This window comes from Heptranchias perlo, chromosome 8 (assembly GCF_035084215.1).
Source record: "Heptranchias perlo isolate sHepPer1 chromosome 8, sHepPer1.hap1, whole genome shotgun sequence".
Classification (NCBI taxonomy): Eukaryota; Metazoa; Chordata; class Chondrichthyes; order Hexanchiformes; family Hexanchidae; genus Heptranchias; species Heptranchias perlo.
Window position 1 is genome coordinate 67,612,098 of NC_090332.1, and position 26,016 is coordinate 67,638,113.

The 26,016-nt window shown below is 44.5% G+C and overlaps 1 protein-coding gene across 4 annotated transcripts in view; it reads left to right on the forward strand.

The window, feature by feature from the left end:
* The first annotated feature begins 4,351 nt into the window (after positions 1 to 4,351).
* The window catches only part of LOC137324666 (solute carrier family 22 member 2-like), a 54,977-nt gene continuing 33,312 nt past the window's right edge, over positions 4,352 to 26,016 (forward strand). For all 4 annotated transcript variants that reach the window (XR_010963703.1, XR_010963702.1, XM_067989231.1 and 1 more), the window contains exons 1-7: positions 4,352 to 4,857; positions 8,742 to 8,845; positions 8,944 to 9,098; positions 10,555 to 10,723; positions 10,816 to 10,930; positions 12,345 to 12,451; positions 17,132 to 17,346. Coding sequence is in view for 2 of the 4 variants with exons in the window: in XM_067989231.1 (XP_067845332.1) it covers positions 4,447 to 4,857; positions 8,742 to 8,845; positions 8,944 to 9,098; positions 10,555 to 10,723; positions 10,816 to 10,930; positions 12,345 to 12,451; positions 17,132 to 17,346 (1,276 nt within the window). In the remaining 2 variants the exon portion in view is untranslated. The remainder of the gene's footprint in view (positions 4,858 to 8,741; positions 8,846 to 8,943; positions 9,099 to 10,554; positions 10,724 to 10,815; positions 10,931 to 12,344; positions 12,452 to 17,131; positions 17,347 to 26,016) is intronic.

Consider the following 26,016-nt stretch of genomic DNA (forward strand, 5'->3'; position numbering starts at 1 on the left):
AGGTAGCGTGATGTGCTATTACCCCATGTCCAATGGCCCTTGCGCAGGCAGGACGCAAGATTCAGCCCATCCCAGGACTTACTTGCAATCAGCGTTCCTTTCCAGGCCTTGCATGTGGAATCAATGTAATTTGCACTTTCCACCACCAGAGGGAGCTCAATCTCTTAAAGGGAGGATGTTTCTTAGAAATCTCTTAAAGGTAGCTGGTACCTGTTATTTGTTGAAAATAACAGTCTACTGTCTGCACAGAGTCTGAATAGAGATCAGACATCGCACACGTAAAACACAGATGTAGGTTCCATCCCTATGTTTACACACTGATGAGTTATGTTAATGGATGCACATGGCATTGAATAAAGGTTGCAAACTACTAAATCCCACATCTCCAATCTGCACGCCAGACCTCACCAATCTGCCGATCTGAGTTGGTACCAGGCCTGCGAGAGTGCATGCACCAAGGTTCTCTGCTGATACACTAGAGACCTTGGTGCAAGAGTTGGGCAGAAGGAGGTACATCCTATATCCGCAGGGGGGGGTGGTGGGGGGGGGGGCAAGAGGCCCTCCAGACACATATCCAAAAGACAGTGGGAGGCAGCGGGGGACAAAGTCGATGCCAGATGCACAGCATCATGATCAGGAAGAAGGTCAATGCTTTGACATGAGTGGTCAAGGTGAGCGAGGTCAACTGTCAAGTGGCGTCTCCTACCAACTGCACCATGCACTACACCCCTCATCCCCCACATACCAATAAACTCTTTCCATCAGTACTCAACTCTTCCAATCAGCTGCTTCCTCTCAACCTTACACATTACCACTGTTTCAAGCCACCCACCCACAACTTACAGGCCACTCACACTGGCAGCTACTCAACCTTGACAGACACATCACCCAGACACACGTCCCACTTTCTTGCAGGAGAAGGTGGCGCATATCAAGAGGCAGCAAGTGGCAGTGGCATTTAGCCCCTCGAGCCTGTTCCGTCATTTAATGAGATCATGGTGGACCTGTGACCTAACTCCATATACCCGCCTTAGCCCCATATCCCTTAATACCCTTGGTTCACAGAAAGCTATCAATCTCAGATTTAATTTTCACAAGTTTGCTAGCATCAACTGCAGAAGAGCATTCCAAACGTCTCCCACCCTTTGTGTGTAGAAGCATTTCCTAATTCACTCCTGCACATCCTGGCTCTAAATGTTAGGCTATGTCCCTGAGTCCTAGTATTCACGTCTAGGAGATCTCCAAAAACAGTTACAAATGTCTCTGCAGCAAGAAGCAATAATCCAGCCACTGACCTGTAAACCCTGAATGGTCCCTTTAAATAGCGCCGGTGGGGTGTCCTCAGGCACTCTAAGACACCTTCAGGTGGTCGGTGTTAAGACTGTGCGTTGAGTTGAGCGTTACGTTCCAAAATGGTGTCTATCACTTTAAATCATGGTTGCACACTGATTGAAGCCATTTTCTCCCTACTTTACATGATTCCAGCGTTCGTTATCTGCACCTGCGCAAACTCCTATACCAAGATGCGTCCAGCGCACGTCACACCGGAAACGTATGTGCGCATCCACGATGCTATCTTGGATGTTGGAGAGGCCGTGTAGCGTGAAACAACGGGCGCTACACGGCCTAATCTAGCACCCACTGTCTCTTCTGGACAACTACGTATTGTCCATTGGGTAAATTAAGGGACATATGGGGGAAAATATCTGATTGGATGCATTTTGCAGCAGTTCTGTTCTTTTGGGGTATAACTGGAGGGGTCTGAGACTTTGTTAGTGTAGAAGCAAGAGGAGCGAGAAGTGGACCCATCCTCTACCCAGAACGGAACGAGTAATATAATTCTTGCTCTGTACTGATAACTACTGCTTAAACACTTACATGTGTTGATCCTTGTGTGAAGTCAATAAAGTTAATTTCCAATTGGAGTCAAGTTGAATCATTCTGACAGTAGCCAGGTACATAAAATAATCGAAAAGGTTAATGGAATGTTAGCCTTTATAACTAGTGGGCTAGAATATAAAGGGAGGAAGTTTTGCTACAGTTATACAAACCCCTGGTTAGATCACATCTGGAGTACTGTGTACAGTTCTGGGCACCGCACCATAGACCGTAGAAAGGATATACTGGCCTTGGAAGGAGTGCAGTGCAGATTCACCAGAATGTTACCAGGGCTCCAAGGGTTAGATTTTGAGGAAAAATTACATAAACTTGGCTTGTGTTCCCTGGAATACAGAAGGATAAGGGGTGATTTGTTTGAGGTTTTTAGGATTTTGAAAGGAATTAATAGGGTGGATAGAGAGAAACTTTTTCCACTGGTGGGGAAGTCTGGGACAACCTTAAAATCAGAGCCAGGCCATTCAGGAGAGTTAGGAAACACTTCTTCATGCAAAGGGTGGTAGAAGTGTGGAACTCTTTCCCACAAATAGCTCAATTAATAATTTTAAATCTGAGATCAATAGATTTTTGCTAGCCAATGGTATTAAAGGATAGGGAGTCAAAACGGGTGGATGGAGTTAGGATACAGATCAGCCATGATCTCATTCAATGGCAGAACAGGCTTGAGGGGCTGAATGGCCTACTCCTGTTCCCATGTTCCTGGACTCATCATTTGTTTCTTTACTTGTCCCATTACCACCCTATTTTGCCTTGCACCATCATCCCTTTTGTCATTTCACATCCTGCCCTCCACCCTATCACAGACTTCTCCCTTTTGTTCTTTCCCTGGCCCCCCTTTTCCCTGGCTCTGTATTTGCTTAAAAGCTGATCATCTCTTAATATCTTTCAGCTCTGATGAAAGGTCATCGACCTCAAACGGTAATTCTGTTTCTCTCTCCGTAGATGCTGTCTGACCTGCTGAGTGTTTCCAGCATTTTCTGTTTTTATTTCAGCTTTCCAGCATCCGCAGTATTTTGCTTTTATTTGAAACTGATTCATTGATGTTAAAAAAAGCATAAAGGACATTGACTTCAGTGTAAAGTCTTTGCAAATTGGATCCTTTGTCTGAAAAGTCTTAACTAAGGGTCAGCAGAAAAATTGACCTTTGATTTTATCATTTAGTCATCCAATCTAATCTCAATGCTGCAATACAGTGTACCTGTCCAGTATCAGTGAACTGAATCCCTACTGTTTCCACAGTTCTTGTTTACAGACACACATTTGGAATCAGAGATGTAAATAAAATAAACCACCAAGAGGCATTGAATAACAAATTGGCCACAACATAAGTAGTTTCTTTACCGTAGCTCACTGGTCCCCAGTACATAATCTATTTATACAACATGTTTTAATTCTAAAAGTATTTTCAGACTGTTTCTGTTAATTTTTTACTTGGTATTGTGGTGCTGAGTTAGTATGGATGTACTGACAGTGTCACATGATGCCATTGTACAGGTGGAGTTGTCACCTTTTGCCCAATCTTAAACGGGATAGGGGAGGTGGGCAGGATTGGAACCCTACAGGGTGAGTTCAAAGCTTCAATTCTGAGGCTTGCTTCACTGATAATGTAATTCATCCATCAAAGAAAGGCTTGTATTTATACAGCACCTTTCACAACCTCAGGACATCCCAAAGCGCTTTACAGCCAGTTAAGTACTTTTGCAGTGTAGTCACTGTTGTAATGTGGGGAAACGCAGCAGCCAAATTGCACACAGCAAGATCCCACAAACTGCAATGGGATAATGACCAGATAATCTGTTTTATGGTGTTGGTTGAGGGATAAGTATTGGCCAAGGCACCAGGGAGAACTCCTTGCTCTTCGAAATAGTGCTGTGGGATCTTTTACGTCCAGCAGAGAGGTCAGGTCAGGTGAATGTTGTGGAAAATCACAACATTCACCTGAGGAAGGAGGAAGCCTCCGAAAGCTTGTGAATTTCAAATAAAATTGTTGGACTATAACTTGGTGTTGTAAAATTGTTTACAAGTTACAGAAAGCAGCATGGCACATGGATGGAAAGAAATTGGGTTGTGATTATGGACTATTCATTGAATAGTCTCATCTGAAAGACGGCACCTCCAACAGTGCAGCTATGTCATGTCGGCCAGGTACCAAACGTACCTCTTTGAAACTCAGTACTGCACTAAAAGCTGAGAAATGAAGATATTAGAACTAAAATCAAGTAGTTCATACACCGAAGCACTCTGGATTTATTGTTCATTTTTCTAATATTGGTATTACATTGTAGAAATATCAAAAAGTGATTGGCTCTTGTTTGTTTGCAAGCCTGACGTGAACTGTCTCCATCCTAAATGTGATAAGTAGCTTGTCCATTCACTTATTAACGAGGGTAAATCACCGATTTACACAGTTAATTTGTAGACCTTTGCTCTCCAGGCATTTGCTAGAATACAAGGCTGCAGATAATCTGCAGGTAAACAGTTCTGTGCGTAGACAAGCCACCCCATCAGAAGCTCCTTCTATTGAGGTGTTGGTGGAGACCCTCGTTTGCAATGGTGACTTTTGATGATGTTTTGGTGGAAGTAGGAAGCTTTGGACCATATCAAAAAAAGATTTTCTTTCTGATATATCTGACCTCGGCGATGTTCTCCTATCTGTACGTTGGATTTGTTTTTTTAGCGGTTACTCCCGACCACTGGTGCAGGAGTCCTGGGGTGACTGGACTGAGAGACAAGTGCAACTGGTCTCTGGAACAGGAGAAGAATTACACGTTGCCTGTGGGCCGAGCCGGCAGCTCCTCGTACAGTCAGTGTGAGAGATATGATATAGACTGGAATTCATCTACAGGCAGCTGCAAAAATCCACTGCCCTTTGTCCATAATGGTTCCCGAGATCTACCACTTACAACGTGCCAGGATGGGTGGGTTTTTAAAAACGGCTCGTTCCCCAGTATTGTGACAGAGGTACGTTTTATTTTTGGTCAGAGATCAGACTTGTCTTAGAACAGAATTTTAAGATACATCAGTGAAAGAAAGACTTGCATTTATCTAACACCTTTCACAACCTCAGGACGTTCCAAAGCGCTTTACAGCCAGATAAGTACTTTTTAATGTGTAGTCTCTGTTGTAATGTAGGAAACGCTGCAGCCAATTTGAGCACAGCAAGGTCTCACAATGTAATAATGACCAGATAAACTTTTCTTTAATGACATTGGTTAAGGGAAAAATATTGGCCAGGGCATCGGGGAGAACTCTCCTGCTCTTCTTCAAAATAGTGCTGTGGGATCCTTTACGTCCACCTGGGAAGGCAGACACGGCCTCGGTTTAACGTTTCATCTGAAAGACAGTGCCTCCGACAGTGCAGCACTCCCTCAGTACTGTGCTGGGAATGTCAGCCTGGATTATGTGCTCTAGTCTCTGGAGTGGGACTTAAACCCACAACCTTCTGACTCAGAGGCGAGAGTGATACCACTGAGCCATGGCTAACTTGAAACAAATGCCTTGAGTCTGTTTTCACTTCTGAAGATGATGGGACACTCTCAGTTTTGCAGCAAATGTCTTTAGATGAATGAATAATTCGACAGATTATTTGAGATGGTGTTAGCCAAAGTTAATGAAGGTAAGACCGATAGAACTGCTGGATCTGCCAGCTGGTAAAAGAACTTGCCAAATTGGTGAGAGATTGCTACAGGGGAAGATTTGGGATTTCACACAGGGAATACGGGCATCAACAAACCCAAAATATAGGCATATCGGTGCTCTGAGAACCAAAAGCAGAAAGGATCCCCACATATTACAATTGTAATGGAAATTTTATGGGTAAATTGGAAATGGTAGGTATAACAAGTGCATGTAATAGTCAGTTGCACATGCATTATGAAGAAACACAAAGAATTACTGGGTGAGTTGGGGTATGGCCTAAGGACAATAAGGAAATGAATAAAAAAGTCAGCAAGGCTCCAGCTAATATCTAGGAGCTCCAAAAATATAGGGGATATGGGCACATGGGAACAGGGGTAGGCCATTCAGCCTCTCAAGCCTGCTCCGCCATTCAATTAGATAATTTGTACCTCAACTCCATTTACCCATCGTAGCTCCAAATCCCTTTATACCCTTACTCAACAAAAATCTATCAAACTCAGTCTTGAAAGCTCCAGTTGTTCCAGCATCCATAGCCTTCTGGGGCTTGAGGACTGGAGGATATCTGAGCTGAGCACAGCATTTCAGAAAAAGGATTGAAGTATGAATTCAGTGAATTACAACAGGTGTATAACATTTGGAGAAATATTAAACTATTCCTCAAAACAAAGGTCAGACTGTACTATAGCAATGTCTTGTCTATCGTAAAATAGGATACTGAAACCTGGATAAAAGCAAATGCCACAGACACTTTCAATATCAAATGTCTTTGCAAGAGACTCAGGACCAGCCAATCAGATAAAGTGAGAGAGAATGAGACAACAGCCAGTAAACCAGCTGCCAAAGCAAAGATGCCTCATGCAGCTAAGTTACAGTGCTCAGAGTGCAAGATTCTAGTTTAGTGCCATACCAAGCACAGATGGCAGCTAAATGAAAAAGAGAAGTGTGGCAGGACAAGAAAAACCTGGCAAAACAATCTAGAGAGGGATCTCCGAGCAACTGGCATCACCTGCAAAGAGCTGTGCAGCTAGCCAAAAACAGGAAGACACAGGTGCAGGCATTGTGATTAGGACAGTACAAAACCCACAGATGTAAATCTAAAGAGCACGGTGGCCAGAAGGGATAATCAACATAGTTTTAGAAACATTAGGCCATGGCTCACTAATCTATTAGTATTCTTTGAGGAGGTAACTAAACTAATGGATGAAGATGAACTGGGAGGTTTGATTTACTTGAATTTTTAGAAGGCCCATTATGAAGTTCAGCACCTGAGTCCCATATTGGGAAAGGACAAACAAGAGGCGTCCTTTACCCATGCCTGAAGCAGGCCTTAGGCCCTTTAAATATGCAAAAAAGGGGCCTAATACCTGCTTGAGGGCCCCGTCTCCAAGATTGGCTTGCTCTGAGGCAGCCAGTGCCATCGCGGGCTGCATTCTGAGAAACCAGGCCTAGGGATTGCCCGCAATAAATAAGTTAAGTAGCTTATTTGAATGTGGAGCCAAGAGGAGCAGGAGTGGGAGATCCTGAATTTTCAGGCCAGTGTCTACTGTTACAGAAAGCAGCATGGCACATGGATGGAAAGAAATTGGGTTGTGATTATGGACTATTCATTGAAAGAAAGCCGGTCACTTGCCATTTTAATTCCCCGTCCCACTCCCACTCTGACCCCTCTGTCCTCAGCCTCCTACATTGTTCCAATGAAGCTCAATGTAAGCTTGAGGAACAGCACCTCATCTTTCATTTAGGCACTTTACAACCTTCTGTATTCAACACTGATTTCAATAACTTCAGATCATAACCACTGCTCCTGTTTTTTCGGACAGCAGGTGCTGGTAATGGTTCTGATGTTGCCATTTACAGCTCCTCTAGACCCATCTTTTGTTTCTTTACTTGTCCCATTACCACCCTCCTTGCCTTGTACCATCATCCCTTTTGTCATTTAATCACTGCTGCCCTAACATCCTTCCCTTTTGTTCTTTCCTCTCCCCACCCCCCCCCCCCCACTTTCCCTGGCTCTGTACTTGCTTAAACACTGTTTAATCTTCAACTTCTCCCAGTTCAGCCGAAGGGTCATCGACCTGAAACATTAACTCAGTTTCTTTCTCCACAAATACTGCCTGACTTGCTGAGTATTTCCAGCATTTTCTGTTTTTATTATTATTAATTGAAAGAACCCAATGAACACATGGGCTCTTCTCCACAAAGCCATGCAAATGCTGGGAAGTATCTTGAGAGAATTTGATTACAAGTCCAAATAAATAATTTTCAGCTGGTTAAACGGATTGCCAGTTGGCAGATTTGGAATATGGTTTGTGGTTTTTGGGTACTTTTGCCTTTGGAAGGGTGACGTGGAACATTCTAGAATTTTAAAACTCTAAGCTATGTTTTTGTTGAAGAAAAAGAGATTAAGGGAGGTTTGCAAGGCATGGATAACATAGGTAGAGGTAGGTTATTAAAATTAAACTGTGACTGTATGAAAAGACGATTTGAATGTAAAGCTGCCGTGCTCAAGTAAAATCAGGAATTGGAAGACGTGTTTTCCCACCCAGGGGAGGTGTACGGAATAATTAACACTTTATAAAAAGAAAAGTGGTGGACAAATATTTGCTTAAATATAGGATTGAATGTGATCAGAATTAGTACAGGAGAGATAATCCAATATCCTATGGAATACTGTGATTCCTGCATTGCTGGGGCTGTGGGAATATCATCGGTGGAATATACCCAGTAAATGAATCATGTAAAACTGTAACACTAATGAATATCAAACAGATCTCACATGGTTATCTTTGATGACCAGAGAGAGACTTCGGAGTTTATCTTATTGGAAGCTTCACACCCCTCAGGGTGATCGTACAAGGTCATAGATGCATTTAAGGGGAAGCTAGATAAGTACATGAAGAAGAAGGGAATAGAAGGATATGTTGATAGGGTGAGATGAAGTAGGTGGGAAGAGGCTCGTGTGGAGCATAAACACCGGCACAGGCCTGTTGGGCCGTATGGCCTGCTTCTATGCTGTAAAATTTTATGTGATAGGCTGAATGGCCTTTTCCTATTCAATTTTTCAGATGTTGCGATATTTTTATTAACTTCCTACGGTACTGTGCATAAGATAGAAGTTAAATTCCAAAGATGCTGTAAAATAGGTGTGTTTTTAATAGTTCTTCCTTCATAATAACATTGTTTGTCTAACTCCACAATTTGTGCAGTTTGAACTGGTGTGTGCTGATGCCTGGAAAGTGGATCTGACTCAAGCTTGTCTAAACCTGGGATTTATGCTTGGAACGATACTCATGGGCTACATAGCGGACATGTATGTATCATCCTCACCTCCAATGTCCTCCACCGATTAAAAACTTGGACACTGAAATATTTTTCTTGATATTTCCTGCCTAAAACTTTTTTTTGTAGATTTGGCAGGAAGCCTTGCTTCTTGTTTGCGAGCTTTGTGACCTCAGTGTCTGGTCTTCTACTGGCATTCTCCCCAAGCTACACCTGGTTTGTGATCTTCCGCACTCTGCAAGGCCTATTCAGCAGGGGAGGTTGGCTTTGTGCCTACGTCCTAAGTAAGAATTTTGCTCTTACCCGTGTTAGAAGTAGACTGTCACTGGTAAATGGTCCTTATGTTCAATAAATGATCAGAATAGTGATGCTAGTCATTAATCAATGGGTTTCTGTCTGATAATATTGTATTGGGAATGGTAGTGTGGTGGTTATGTTACCATGCTGGTAATCCAATAGGCCTGGATAATAATCCAATGAATGTGAGTTCAAATCCCTCCTTAGCAATTTGAAACTTTGAATTGGAAATAAAAAAACAATGTCAGTAAAAGTGACCATGAAGTTGTTGTAAAAAAACAAACTGTTTCACTAATGCTCTTTAGGGAAAGAAACTTGCTGACCTTACCCAATCTGGTCCATATGTGACTCCAGTCCCACACCAATGTGATTAACTCTTAAGTGGCATATCAAACTGCTTTGTAGCAGTTCAAGGAGAGAGTCCAAAACCATCTTCTCAGGGCAACTTGGGATGGGCAATAAATGCTGGTCTTACCAACATCCTGAGAATGAATTAAAAAAATAGCATCATTTTTTATCACTAAATGGTTCTCCAGTGTCCCTGAAACTCTGCACCTGAGACGCTAGCTGATAAAATCTTCCCCATATAGTCAGGTGACCAGCGATCCATTGCCTGATTTCACAGAAGTGGTGGATAAAGAAATAGACTACTGGAGTTCGAAAGTGCTCGGACTTTCTGGTCCAATCCTGTTGCAATTCCTGCAGGATTGAGGCACAAAGGCCTAGAGTTTGGCTGGGATTTCGATACGTGGGTTCTGGAGAATGCCGATTCCCCAGGCCCGGAACAGTGAAAAATCTCTCCGTCACAATATATCACAAAGAATTCAAAAATGCCCATGTATTTCTAAATGTAAAAGGCAGGAAAGTTGGGTAATCGATTAAATCTTCAATATTTTTCCTCCATAGCCAAATAATGCCACTGTGTTCTAAGCTTGTTCATGACCCTTTAAATAAATGTGTAACTGACTGGCACATTATATAAGAAGGGTTGAAATCGGTAGAAATGGGTGTGAGATGTTTAAGTGTTTTGAAATTATGTGATAATTGGCAGATAAAATGGAATAATAAGTGAGTTTTGCTGCAATCAATCTCTAATCCTGTGCAGACATGTATTTAAAGTATGGCTCTACACACAGAACCCCCAGTATTTTGCTGGATACGGTTCCACACAGGACTCCGCAGTGTTTTTTTGCCTCTCCCAGGAGATTACATGGCTGCAGGGGAGGGTAGGAAGTATCTACTCACGCTGCTTCAGCCATCATGAGTGGGGGGCAGGTTTGATGGACCAGCTGGTCTTTTCCTGCCTGTCCTTTTCGTATGTTTGTATGTATTATCCAGGTATAAAAATTAAATGCCAAAAAATACCTCACTTCTTGAAGATTGGTTTCAGGATCTCCTCTTGATGCTGTAGTTGTTTCACTGAAATGTGTTTATTTTTCCCAGTCACAGAACTTGTCGTGTCAGAGTACAGAAGGATAGCAGGGATTTTAAACCAGTTGTCGTTCAGTTTTGGGATCATGCTCCTTCCAGCTGTTGCTTATTTTTTACCAGCTTGGAGAAACCTGCAACTGGCGATTACCATCCCAACCTTCCTCTTCCTGACCTACTACTGGTAATCTCTGATCAGGATCATTAGTTATTGCTGGTGTGAGTACACAAAGTGATGCCAGCCCGATGATAACCCCGGATGTGTTCCATTTACAGGTTGATCCCAGAGTCTCCCCGGTGGATTCTGTCTCAGAAGAAAGACGCAGAAGCCATGAAAATTCTACAGCAGATGGCAAAAAGGAATGGCAATGCCCTCTCGATGAAGGCCAAGGTGACCAGGGGATTGAATCGAGACCGTGATTGTTTATGCATGGTGATCCTGCAGTCACTACACTTGGTCTGATTCAAGGCAGGGATAATTCTGGTGGATTCTGATAGCTCTTGGTCAGGCTCATGGCTGGACAGGAATAGTTCATATCTTGAGTGAATGAAAGGAAGGTTTTTACTTGTCCTAGAATCACCGAGCATTCCCAATACTTCAAGAGCAGCAAAGTGTCTGGTTGTAGAAGTGGATGAGGTCACACAGTGATATACATACTGACCTTTCACTTTCACCTCTAGCACTTGGCCTCAAATGAAATCTGATCCAATTTTTAAAAATTATTTGCTCTTGGGTTGTGGGTGACACTGGCCAAGCAGTACTCATCTTCCAACTCTGAGTGCATTAAGAGTCAACCACATAGCACAGGATGGGAGCCACTTGTAGGCCAGACTGGGTAGGGATGTGAGGTTCAGGTTCTATTTGGGGGATCAGGTGGGTTTTTATGACAATCCAACAGCTTTCATTCTCATTTTTTCTGATGCCAGCCCACAAATTACCAGTTTTATTGAATTCCACAACTTTCTCCCCAGTGGGATTTGAACTCATGACTTCTAGGTTCCTTGTACCAGTACCATAAGCACTAGGCTACCACGCTCTATTTCAAATAGATTCAGGCAATATTTCAATCTAGTTCCTTGTGGGGATAGGCTCACGGCAGAAACAACTCAAAATTTGGTAACTTTGTACAAGGCAGCCATTGCTGGTGTGGGAAATGCAGCGAAAAAAAATCACGGCAGTGTAGCAAGAGGTGTTCTTCTGACATCCTAGCTCACAATCGGGAACTTGCTGAAAGGCTGTAGTTCAGATGTGCTTGGAGCGAAGGGATAGCTTTAGGTACAACTGGAAGATCGTCGGTCCTGCGGGCTTGGGACAGTTACACCCCATTGCTGGGACATCCCAATTGGGATAGGATGGTAGAAAGGGCACGTCAGAGGTTGAGGGTTAGAGCAGATTATTGGATAGAACAGAGCAAGCTTTACTTTATGTTTGGCCTTACTCTACTTGAGTTGAGAGTGCTCACACTGACTGATGCTGCCCATAGTGTGAAGTGTTCCAGTTTCCCACCACTGAGATTCATCACCTTTGATAAGGAAACAATTAAAAGAGTCAAGCAGAGTGACTAATTCCCTTTTACCAGAGATTTAATTCAAATGCTGTAGCATTTTGAAGTGAAACTTTTTTTACGACACTAAATTGTACAACAGTCTTATTGAAGCCAATGCACCTTGGACAGTGAGATATGGTCTTCGAGATCATAGCCAATGATTTGTTGGGGTCTATTGATATCGGGATGGGCTCCAAGCACATTCATGTTTTCTACTTCTTGCTATTTCTACAATTTCTAGTCCCTTTGTTTTTCCAGACAATTACGATTGAGGAGAATAGTGAAAAGATGACCCGTCCTTCCATAGTAGACCTGGTCAGGACACCTCAGATGAGGAAACAGACCCTGATTTTGATGGTGAACTGGTGAGATAATTTCATTTTTATGATTTATGTTAACTTAATATTCATTCCTCTTTAAAGAACCTGCAGGCTGAAAAGTCTGTCCTCAGGTGGGATTTTTCTACACAGTGGATAGAAAAATGGAAAATGTTGTGTTTTTATTTATAAAATATTGATAGCATCATCAGTTAATTTTCATCCTGATTTCCTATAAAAAAATAATTACAAATGATCATCTATTGGATACCTTTCCAAATGTTTCCATTAATACATTAAATGATATTCAAAGACATATTGGTTTCCACCCTGTTCCTGACCAGCCTTTGGGTGTGTCTGATTGTGTGACGTACATGAAAGGTTAAATATTATTCAGTCTGGGTGGCCCAGTGTGTAAAGTCACTATTCGGTGTAATGCCAAGCCAGATATGTCAGAAGATGCCAAGTTCAGTTCCTGGTCTGTGCTGGCTTGGTTTATCTCAGCTAGGAGGTACTTGGGGTGCTACAGATGGTAGTTGGGGTGCTACAGTTGGTAGTTCGGATATTATAGTTGATAGTTGAGGTGCTACAGACAATAGTTGGTAGTTGGGGTGCTGTAGTGTTGGTGCTACAGCCAGTAGTTGGGGTGCCACAGTTTGTAGTTGGGGTGCTACACATGGTGGTTGGGTTGCTACAGTTGGTAGTTGTGTGTGGAACCATATCCCAGGAGTCAGGAGAAGAAATAATTGAGTGGAAATTGACAGTACCAGTATTCTCTCACTTGAGTTTGTGGTTGAGGTGCCAGTTTGTGAGTGAGGAAATTTGAAATTAATTAAGACCATAAGAGATAGGAGCAGGAGTAGGCCATTCGGCCCCTCGAGCCTGCTCCGCCATTTAATGAGATCATGGCTGATCTGATTTTTACCTCAACTTCACTTTCCCGCCCTTTCCCCATATCCTTTGACTCCCTTGTTGATCAAAAATTTGTCTAACTCAGCCTTGAATGTATTCAATGACTCAGCCTCCACAGCTTTTTGGGGTAAAGAATTCCAAAGATTCATGACCCTCTGGGAGAAGAAATTCCTCCTCATTTCCGTTTTAAACGGGCGACCCCTTATTCTGAGACTATGCCCCCTAGTTTTAGATTCCCCCATGAGGGGTAACATCCTCTCAGCATCTACCCTATCGAGTCCCCTCAGAATCTTGTATGTTTCAATAAGATCTCTTCTCATTCTTCGAAACTCCAATGAGTATAGACCCAACCTGTTCAATCTTTCCTCATAAGACAACCCTTCCATATCCGGAATCAACCGAGTGAACCTTCTCTGAACTGCCTCCAATGCAAGTATGTCCTTCCTTAAATAAGGGCACCAGAGCTGTACGCAGTACTCCAGGTGTGGCCTCACCAGCACCCTGTACAGTTGTAGCATGACTTCCCCGCTTTTATACTCCATCCCCCTAGAAATAAAGGCCAATATTTCATTTGCCTTCCGGATTAGCTGCTGCACCTGTATGTTGACTTTTTGTGTTTCATGTACGAGGACACCCAGATCCCTCTGTACCACAGCATTTTGTAGTATTTCTCCATTCAAATAATATTTTGCTTTTTTATTTTTCCACCCAAAGTGGATGACTTCACATTTTCCCACATTATATTCCATCTGCCAAATTTTTGCCCATTCGCTTAACCTGTCAATATCCCTTTGCAGACACTTTGTGTCCTCATCGCAACTTGCTTTTCCACCTATCTTTGTATCATCAGCAAATTTGGCCACAAGACACTCTGTTCCTTCATCCAAGTCATTGATATAAATTGTAATTAGTTGAGGCCCCAGCACTGATCCCTGTGGCACCCCACTAGTTACAGATTGCCATTTTGAAAGTGACCCTTTTATCCTGACTCTTTGTTTTCTGTTAGTTAGCCAATCCTCTATCCATGCCAGTATATTACCCCCAACACCATAAGCTCTTATCTTGTGCAGTAACCTTTTATGTGGCACCTTATCAAATGCCTTTTGGAAATCCAAATATACTGCATCCATTGGTTCCCCTTTATCCACCCTGCCCATTACTTCCTCAAAGAACTCTAATAAATTTGTCATAGATTAAAGATATTTTGATCCCATTAATATGTTTGTAATATATAGTTTTTCCATTATAAAACATATTCATGACAAACTGTCAGCAGATTGTTTGCGGCACTCAATAAATAGTCTGATATTCAGTAGAGAGAATGAGAGAGAATAATAGCTAGCAGGAGTGACTAGCAGGTTGTAATGTAATCGAGGAGTTAATGGAAGTCACAAAAGCAGACAAGTTCGAATCATACTCCATCCAAGCATGAATGTTCTACACTGCTCATCTGAACACTTCAGATTAGATTAAAGGCTCCAAATCATTCTCCCTTATCTGCAATTGTTATTTTGGTTTGTAATTATTTGTTAAATTTTACATTTTAGTTTAGCTTAGTTTGTCAGACTCGACTTTTGAACCATAGCTCATTGTTTCAAAGCTGCGTGACCTGAGAAATCGGTAAATATGATTCACGCTGTGTGATGTGATTGTGATATTGGGAGTTGAAAGGATCCCCTCTTCTTCCCCCTTCCCTTCACATTGTTAAAAGTGCTTGACAGGGTTTTTGGAAATTGAGTTTTTTTTATTAGGTTTTTGGGAGAATGCACTAAATGGTTAGCTGACAGTAGGTCAGTTGGGGGGGGGGGGTAATTTTGACTTTGGACCTTAGTGTAAATCAGGCGATATCGGAACAGCCGCCCACTATACAACTCTCCCGATCTTCATTTTCATTGACTTCAAAGGGTGACTGCTTCGATATCAGCCATTTTATATTATCGCCCATAATTACCCCAGACAGTCATAGAAAAGCTTTAATGGTGTTTGGAGTGTCCCTATTGAAGGTTAGTGGAGAGTTCATCTGTAGCTGAAGGATTCTGGACACCACAGTTTAGGAAGGATGTCAAGGCCTTGGAGAGGGTGCAGAGAAGATTTACTAGAATGGTACCAGGGTAATGGACTTCAGTTACATGGCGAGACTAGACAAGCTGGGGTTGTTCTCCTTAGAGCAGAGAAGGATAAGGGGGTATTTAATGGAGGTGTTCAAAATCATGAAGGGTTTTGATAGAGTAAATAGGGAGAAACTGTTGCCGCTGAAACTGACTAAGGTCAGAGCATTTGGAGTCACGGGACAAGAAGCAGAATGGATGGCAAACTGGCTACAAAACAGAATGTGGAGATGCCAGTGATGGACTGGGGTTGACAAATGTAAGGAATCTTACACCAGGTTATAGTCCAACTGTTTTATTTGAAAATCACAAGCTTTCGGAGGCTTTCTCCTTCGTCAGGTGACCTGACGAAGGAGAAAGCCTCCGAAAGCTTGTGATTTTCAAATAAAACAGTTGGACTATAACCTGGTGTTGTAAGATTCCTTACATTACAAAACAGAAAACAGAGAGTAGGGGTTAAAGGAAGTTACTCAGACTAGCGGAAGGTGGAAAGTGCAGTACCACAGGGATCGGTGCTGGGACCACTGTTGTTCACCATTTACATAAATGATTTGGACTCAGGAATCGGAAGCACAATATCCAAATTTGTGGATGACACTAAATTGGGAGGCATAGTTAATACTGAGACTGTGACAAAGTACAAGAAGACATTAACAAACTTGCAGAATGGACGTGTAAATGGCACATAATTTTCAATATAGATAAATGTGAGGTGCATTTTGGTAGGAAGAATAAGGAGGCCACATAATCCTTGGAAAATAAGAGTCTAAATGGGGTAGAGGAGCAAAGGGATCTAGAAGTAGAGATTTACAAATCATTAAAGTAGCAATGCAGGTTAACAAAACCATAAAAAGCAATGGGGTTCATTTCTAGAGTTCTAGAATTCAAAAGCAGAGAAGTTATGTTAAACTTATAAAGAACCTTGGTTAGACCCCACTTAGAATTCTGTGCACAGTTCTGGTCTCCATATTACACAAAGGATATAGAAGCACTAGAGAAAGTGCAATAAGATTTACAAGGATGATACCAGAACTGAGAGGATACAACTATCAGGAAAGACTGAACAAGCTGGGGCTCTTTTCTGCAGAAAAGAGAAGACTAAGAGGTGACCTGATAGAGGTCTTTTAAAATTATGAAGGGATTTGATAGGGTAAACATAGAGAAGATGTTTCCACTTGTGGGGGAATCCAAAAGTAGGGGCCATTAATATAAGATAGTCACTAATAAATCCAATAAGGAATTCAGGAGAAACGTCTTCATGGTGAGAATATGGAACTCATTACCACATGGAGTAGTTGAGGCGAATAGCACAAATGCATTTAAGGGGAAGATAGATAAGTACATGAGGGAGAAAGGAATGGAAGGAACTTGACAGGGTGAGATGAGGCAAGGTGGGAGGAGGTTGGTGTGTAGCATAAATACTAGCATAGACCTGTTGGGTTGAATGGCCTGTTTCTATGCTGTAAAATTCTATGTAATTTTATGGATATATATTTGAAAAAGAAACATTAGGAGTGGGACTAATTGGATAGCTCTTTCAGAGAGTGGCCACAGGCATGATGGGCTGAATGGCCTCATTCAGTCCTGTATGATTCTATCATTCTAAATTGACATAATTCTCTAACCAAGAGCCACAGTGATATCACCGGCTCAGCAACCAGTGGAAAAGCATGAGACTCGATTATTAAACTTAAGTTCTTTATTTCAGGTTTACGAGTGCCTTGGTGTATCAAGGGCTTGTCATGCGCTTGGGAACTCTGGGAGGAAACATTTACCTTGATTTCTTTATCTCAGGAGCTGTGGAAATCCCGGCATCAATCATTGTCCTTTTAGTGATCGAGCGCATTGGACGGCGCCTTCCCTTTGCGGCAGGTGGTCTGTTGTCGGGAGCATCCTGTTTGATAGCAGCGTTCATACCCGAGAGTAAGTACCACGCTTCAGGCTGCGATTCTAATCCAGTCCCAGACTAATGAAGGTCTGAACCTGAGATTTAATAGTGGAATTGCTATATTAATGACAATGTGTTGTAGACCTGCCTTACATTTAAATCTCTCACAGTCAGTGTCAAGATGTAGCACATTACATTGGTGTCACAACGTAACACACAGCACGAGGTCAGGATACAGGTTCACACTGGTCTGTAGAGGTCAGTATACAAGTACACACTGGTCTGCAGAAGTCAGTATATAGGTACACACTGTTCTGTAGAAGGTCAGGATACAGATCTGTAGAGGTGAGAATACAGGTTCACACTGGTCTGTAGAAGGTCAGGATACAGGTCTGTAGAGGTGAGAATACAGGTTCACACTGGTCTTTAGAGGTGAGGATACAGGTTCATACTGGTCTGTAGAAGGTCAGGATGGAGGTTCACACTGGTCTGTAGAAGGTGAGGATACAGGTTCACACTGGTCTATAAAGATGAGGATACAGGTTTATACTGGTCTATAGAGGTGAGGATACAGGTTTACACAGGTTTGTAAAAATGAGGATACAGGTTTACACTGGTTTGAAGAGGTGAGGATACAGATTTACACTGGTCTGTAGAGGTGAGGATACAGGTTCACACTGGTCTGTAGGGTTCAGTATACAGGTACAGACTGGTCTGTAGAGGTCAGTATACATGTACACACTGGTCTTATAGAGGTGAGGATACAGGTACACACTGGTCTGTAGAAGGTCAGGATGCAGGTTCACACTCGTCTGTAGAGGTGAGGATACAGGTACACAATGGTCTGTATAACGTGAGGATACAGATACACAATGGTCTGTACAAGGTGAGGCTACAGGTTCACACTGGTCTGTAAAGGTGAGGATAGAGGTTCACACTGGTCTGTAAAGGTGAGGATACAGATTCACACTGGTCTGTAGAGGTGAGGATACAGGTTGACACTGGTCTGTAGAGGTGAGGATACAGGTTCACACTGTTCTGTAGAGGTGAGGATACAGGTTCACACTGGTCTATAGAAGGTGAGGATACAGGTTCACACTGGTCTGTGGAGGTGAGGATACAGGCTCACACTGGTCTGTAGAGGTGAGGATACAGGCTCACACTGGTCTGTAGAGGTGAGGATACAGGTTCACACTGGTCTGTAGAGGTGAGGATACAGGTTCACACTGGTCTGTAGAAGGTGAGGATACAGGTTCACACTGGTCTGTGGAGGTGAGGATACAGCTTCACACTGGTCTGTAGAAGGTGAGGATACAGGTTCACACTGGTCTGTGGAGGTGAGGATACAGTTTCACACTGGTCTGTAGAAGGTGAGGATACAGGTTCACACTGGTCTGTGGAGGTGAGGATACAGGTTCACACTGGTCTGTAGAGGTGAGTATACAGATTCACATTGGTCTGTAGAGGTGAGGATACAGATTCACACTGGTCTGTAGAGGTGTGTATACAGATTCACATTGGTCTGTAGAGGTCAGTATACATGCACAAACTGGTCTTATAGATGTGGAGATGCCGGTGATGGACTGGGGTTGACAATTGTAAACAATTTTACAACACCAAGTTATAGTCCAGCAATTTTATTTTAAATTCACAAGCTTTCGGAGGCTACCTCCTTCCTCAGGTGAACGATGCGGAAATGAAGTCCTCGAAATGAAGTCGCATTTATAATTCACAGAACAATGCTGGTGATAACAGACAGTTTTTTCAACTGCCCGTTGCCAAGGCAATCAGTGTGCAGACAGACAGGTGTTACCTGCCAGGTCTCAGAATATACAAATCACCAAAAAAAACAACAAACAAAAAAAAACAGAGATAGAGAGGTAGAAACATAGAAAAGACAGCAACTGACCCGTTATATTAAAAACAGATAACATTTGTTCGCTGGTGGGGTAACGTGTAGCGTGACATGAACCCAAGATCCCGGTTGAGGCCGTCCTCATGGGTGCGGAACTTGGCTATCAATTTCTGCTCGACGATTTTGCGTTGTCGTGTGTCTCGAAGGCCGCCTTGGAGTACGCTTACCCGAAGGTCGGTGGCTGAATGTCCTTGACTGCTGAAGTGTTCCCCGACTGGGAGGGAACCCTCCTGTTTGGCGATTGTTGCGCGGTGTCCGTTCATCCGTTGTCGCAGTGTCTGCATGGTCTCGCCAATGTACCATGCTCCGGGGCATCCTTTCCTGCAACGTATGAGGTAGACAACGTTGGCCGAGTCACAGGAGTATGAACCATGCACCTGGTGGGTGGTGTCCTCTCGTGTGATGGTGGTATCTGTGTCGATGATCTGGCATGTCTTGCAGAGGTTACCGCGGCAGGGTTGTGTGGTGTCGTGTACGCTGTTCTCTTGAAAGCTGGGTAATTTGCTGCGAACGATGGTCTGTTTGAGGTTGGGTGGCTGTTTAAAGGCGAGTAGTGGAGGTGTGGGGATGGCCATAGCGAGGTGTTCGTCGTCATTGATGACATGTTGAAGGCTGCGGAGAACATGGCGTAGTTTCTCCGCTCCGGGGAAGTACTGGACGACAAAGGGTACTCTGTTGGTTGCGTCCCGTGTTAGTCTCCTGAGGAGGTCTATGCGATTTTTTGCTGTGGCCCGTCGGAACTGTCGATCGATGAGTCGAGCGTCATATCCCGTTCTTACTAGGGCGTCTTTCAGCGTCTGTAGGTGTCCATCGCGTTCCTCCTCACTCTACCGCAAGCCCACGGACAACCTCACGATGCTCCACTTTTCCAGCTTCCACCCTAACCACGTCAAAGAGGCCATCCCCTATGGACAGGCCCTGCGAATACACAGGGTCTGCTCAGACGAGGAGGAACGCGATGGACAACTACAGACGCTGAAAGACGCCCTAGTAAGAACGGGATATGACGCTCGACTCATCGATCGACAGTTCCGACGGGCCACAGCAAAAAATCGCATAGACCTCCTCAGGAGACTAACACGGGACGCAACCAACAGAGTACCCTTTGTCGTCCAGTACTTCCCCGGAGCGGAGAAACTACGCCATGTTCTCCGCAGCCTTCAACATGTCATCAATGACGACGAACACCTCGCTATGGCCATCCCCACACCTCCACTACTCGCCTTTAAACAGCCACCCAACCTCAAACAGACCATCGTTCGCAGCAAATTACCCAGCTTTCAAGAGAACAGCGTACACGACACCACACAACCCTGCCGCGGTAACCTCTGCAAGACATGCCAGATCATCGACACAGATACCACCATCACACGAGAGGACACCACCCACCAGGTGCATGGTTCATACTCCTGTGACTCGGCCAACGTTGTCTACCTCATACGTTGCAGGAAAGGATGCCCCGGAGCATGGTACATTGGCGAGACCATGCAGACACTGCGACAACGGATGAACGGACACCGCGCAACAATCGCCAAACAGGAGGGTTCCCTCCCAGTCGGGGAACACTTCAGCAGTCAAGGACATTCAGCCACCGACCTTCGGGTAAGCGTACTCCAAGGCGGCCTTCGAGACACACGACAACGCAAAATCGTCGAGCAGAAATTGATAGCCAAGTTCCGCACCCATGAGGACGGCCTCAACCGGGATCTTGGGTTCATGTCACGCTACACGTTACCCCACCAGCGAACAAATGTTATCTGTTTTTAATATAACGGGTCAGTTGCTGTCTTTTCTATGTTTCTACCTCTCTATCTCTGTTTTTTTTTGTTTGTTGTTTTTTTTGGTGATTTGTATATTCTGAGACCTGGCAGGTAACACCTGTCTGTCTGCACACTGATTGCCTTGGCAACGGGCAGTTGAAAAAACTGTCTGTTATCACCAGCATTGTTCTGTGAATTATAAATGCGACTTCATTTCGAGGACTTCATTTCCGCATCGTTCACCTGAGGAAGGAGGTAGCCTCCGAAAGCTTGTGAATTTAAAATAAAATTGCTGGACTATAACTTGGTGTTGTAAAATTGTTTACAATTGTCAACCCCAGTCCATCACCGGCATCTCCACATCATGACTACCATCGACACCACAAACTGCCGGCTCACAGTGGAAAGGATATCCAAGAAGATCGCGCATTTAGACACAGACATCAAGTTTTTACAGAGCTGCAAGAAAGCAGACAAGATCCCGAAAGGACTCCAGATCACGAACCCACTCAGGTCCACATACAACTCGGATTATGCTGAGAGACTCTGCCGCCGTACATCTCGCACACTCCGCAACCATCTCGTACACCAACTCTACAGCAGACGCCACAACCTTCAAACCAAGATAGAGTCCATACTCTCAACCTGTACTCAGGACACAGCAGACCAGCTACGTTATACCGCCAAACAGACGAGGCAACGGAACTACGCTGCCTACATGAAAACCAAGAGCAGGAAGCTTGAGAAACTCGGCATCACCACCAGCATCGACCAAGCTTCCCCTGGTACCACGGTTGCAACCACAGGGAAGTCTATCGTCAATTTGTCCGACCACACCCTTCAACCAGACGAAATCGAAGTTCTCAGCCGAGGGCTCAATTTCTGCCCCACTACCAAAATGGACCCCACGAGTCTCGCGGCAGACACAGAGGAATTCATCAGGAGAATGAGGCTCCGGGAATTCTACCACAAACCACAAAATTTCAGCAGCGAACCCAATGAGACAATTGACGATCCGGAACAGCAGACAGAGGGATCCGCGGTACAGCAACCGAAGAGGAAAGAGTCAAACTGGACTCCTCCAGAGGGTCACTGCCCTCAGCTGGACATGTATGCTCAAGCTGTCAGGAAATGCGTCAATGCCAGATTCATCAGCCGCACTCAGAAGACAGTCCAGAATGTCACCCGAGCACAACGCAACGCCATCAACGCTCTCAAGAACAACCGCAACATCGTCATCAAACCAGCGGACAAAGGAGGAGCCATAGTCATACAGAACAGAACGGACTATTGCAAAGAAGCATACCGACAACTGGACAACCAGGAACACTACAGACGGTTACCCGCAGACCCGACCAAAGAACACACCCACCAGCTGAACAAACTGATCAAGACCTTCGATCCAGACCTTCAAAGCATCCTACGCACTCTCATCCCACGTAATCCCCGCGTGGGAGACTTCTACTGCCTCCCAAAGATACACAAAGCCAACACACCTGGACGTCCTATCGTATCAGGCAACGGAACCCTGTGTGAGAACCTCTCTGGATACATCGAGGGCATCCTGAAACCCATCGTACAGGGAACCCCCAGCTTCTGTCGCGACACTACAGACTTCCTACAAAAACTCAGTACCCACGGACCAGTTGAACCAGGAACACTTCTCACCACGATGGACGTCTCGGCACTCTACACCAGTATCCCCCACGATGACGGCATCGCTGCGACAGCATCAATACTCAACACCAACAACAGCCAATCTCCGGACGCCATCCTACAACTCATCCGCTTCATCCTGGATCACAATGTCTTCACCTTCGATAACCAGTTCTTTACCCAAACACACGGAACAGCCATGGGGACCAAATTCGCACCCCAATACGCCAACATTTTCATGCACAAGTTCGAGCAGGACTTCTTCACTGCACAAGACCTCCAACCAACACTATACACCAGATACATCGATGACATTTTCTTTCTATGGACCCACGGCGAGGAATCACTGAAGAGACTACACGATAACATCAACAAGTTCCATCCCACCATCAAGCTCACCATGGACTACTCCTCAGAATCAGTTTCTTTCTTGGACACACGAATCTCCATCAAAGACGGGCACCTCAGCACCTCACTCTACCGCAAGCCCACGGACAACCTCACGATGCTCCACTTTTCCAGCTTCCACCCTAACCACGTCAAAGAGGCCATCCCCTATGGACAGGCCCTGCGAATACACAGGGTCTGCTCAGACGAGGAGGAACGCGATGGACACCTACAGACGCTGAAAGACGCCCTAGTAAGAACGGGATATGACGCTCGACTCATCGATCGACAGTTCCGACGGGCCACAGCAAAAAATCGCATAGACCTCCTCAGGAGACTAACACGGGACGCAACCAACAGAGTACCCTTTGTCGTCCAGTACTTCCCCGGAGCGGAGAAACTACGCCATGTTCTCCGCAGCCTTCAACATGTCATCAATGACGACGAACACCTCGCTATGGCCATCCCCACACCTCCACTACTCGCCTTTAAACAGCCACCCAACCTCAAACAGACCATCGTTCGCAGCAAATTACCCAGCTTTCAAGAGAACAGCGTACACGACACCACACAACCCTGCCGCGGTAACCTCTGCAAGACATGCCAGATCATCGACACAGATACCACCATCACACGAGAGGACACCACCCACCAGGTGCATGGTTCATACTCCTGTGACTCGGCCAACGTTGTCTACCTCATACGTTGCAGGAAAGGATGCCCCGGAGCATGGTACATTGGCGAGACCATGCAGACACTGCGACAACGGATGAACGGACACCGCGCAACAATCGCCAAACAGGAGGGTTCCCTCCCAGTCGGGGAACACTTCAGCAGTCAAGGACATTCAGCCACCGACCTTCGGGTAAGCGTACTCCAAGGCGGCCTTCGAGACACACGACAACGCAAAATCGTCGAGCAGAAATTGATAGCCAAGTTCCGCACCCATGAGGACGGCCTCAACCGGGATCTTGGGTTCATGTCACGCTACACGTTACCCCACCAGCGAACAAATGTTATCTGTTTTTAATATAACGGGTCAGTTGCTGTCTTTTCTATGTTTCTACCTCTCTATCTCTGTTTTTTTTTGTTTGTTGTTTTTTTTGGTGATTTGTATATTCTGAGACCTGGCAGGTAACACCTGTCTGTCTGCACACTGATTGCCTTGGCAACGGGCAGTTGAAAAAACTGTCTGTTATCACCAGCATTGTTCTGTGAATTATAAATGCGACTTCATTTCGAGGACTTCATTTCCGCATCGTTCACCTGAGGAAGGAGGTAGCCTCCGAAAGCTTGTGAATTTAAAATAAAATTGCTGGACTATAACTTGGTGTTGTAAAATTGTTTACAATGGTCTTATAGAGGTGAGGATACAGTACACACTGGTCTGTAGAGGTGAGGATACAGGTACACACTGGTGTGTAGAAGGTCAGGATGCAGGTTCACACTGGTCTGTAGAGGTCAGTATACAAGTACACATTGGTCTGTAGAGGTCAGTATACAAGTACACACTGGACTGTAGAGGTCAGTATACAAGTACACACTGGTCTGCAGAGGTCAGTATACAGGTACACACTGTTCTGTAGAGGTCAGTATACAGGTACACACTGGTCTGTAGAAGGTCAGGATACAGGTCTGTAGAGGTGAGAATACAGGTTCATACTGGTCTGTAGAGGTGAGAATACAGGTTTACACAGGTTTGTAGAGGTGAGAATACAGGTTTACACTGGTCTGTAGAGGCGAGGATACAGATTCACACTGGTCTGTAGAGGTGAGGATACAGGTTCACACTGGTCTGTAGGGTTCAGTATACAGGTACAGACTGGTCTGTAGAGGTCAGTATACATGTACACACTGGTCTTATAGAGGTGAGGATACAGGTACACACTGGTCTGTAGAAGGTCAGGATGCAGGTTCACAGTGGTCTGTACAACGTGAGGATACAGGTTCACACTGGTCTGTGGAGGTGAGGATACAGGCTCACACTGGTCTGTAGAGGTGAGGATACAGGCTCACACTGGTCTGTAGAGGTGAGGATACAGGCTCACACTGGTCTGTAGAGGTGAGGATACAGGTTCACACTGGTCTGTAGGGTTCAGTATACAGGTACAGACTGGTCTGTAGAGGTCAGTATACATGTACACACTGGTCTTATAGAGGTGAGGATACAGGTTCACACTGGTCTGTAGAGGTGAGGATACAGGTACACAATGGTCTGTACAACGTGAGGATACAGGTTCACACTGGTCTGTGGAGGTGAGGATACAGGCTCACACTGGTCTGTAGAGGTGAGGATACAGGCTCACACTGGTCTGTAGAGGTGAGGATACAGGTTCACACTGGTCTGTAGAGGTGAGGATACAGGTTCACACTGGTCTGTAGAAGGTCAGGATGCAGGTTCACACTGGTCTGTAGAGGTCAGTATACAAGTACACACTGGTCTGTAGAGGTCAGTATACAAGTACACACTGGACTGGAGAGGTCAGAAAACAAGTACACACTGGTCTGTAGAGGTCAGTATACAAGTACACACTGGTCTGTAGAGGTCAGTATACAAGTACACACTGGTCTGTAGAGGTCAGTATACAAGTACACACTGGACTGTAGAGGTCAGTATACAAGTACACACTGGTCGGCAGAGGTCAGTATACAGGTACACACTGTTCTGTAGAGGTCAGTATGCAGGTACCCACTGGTCTGTAGAAGGTCAGGATACAGGTCTGTAGAGGTGAGAATACAGGTACATACTGGTCTATAGAAAGTCAGTGTATAGATTCACACTAGTCTGTAGAGGTCAGTATACAGGTTCACACTGGTCTGTAGAGGTGAGTATACAGATTCACATTGGTCTGTAGAGGTGAGGATACAGGTTCATACTGGTCTGTAGAGGTGAGAATACAGGTTTACACAGGTTTGTAGAGGTGAGAATACAGGTTTACACAGGTTTGTAGAGGTGAGGATACAGGTTTACACTGGTCTGTGGAGGC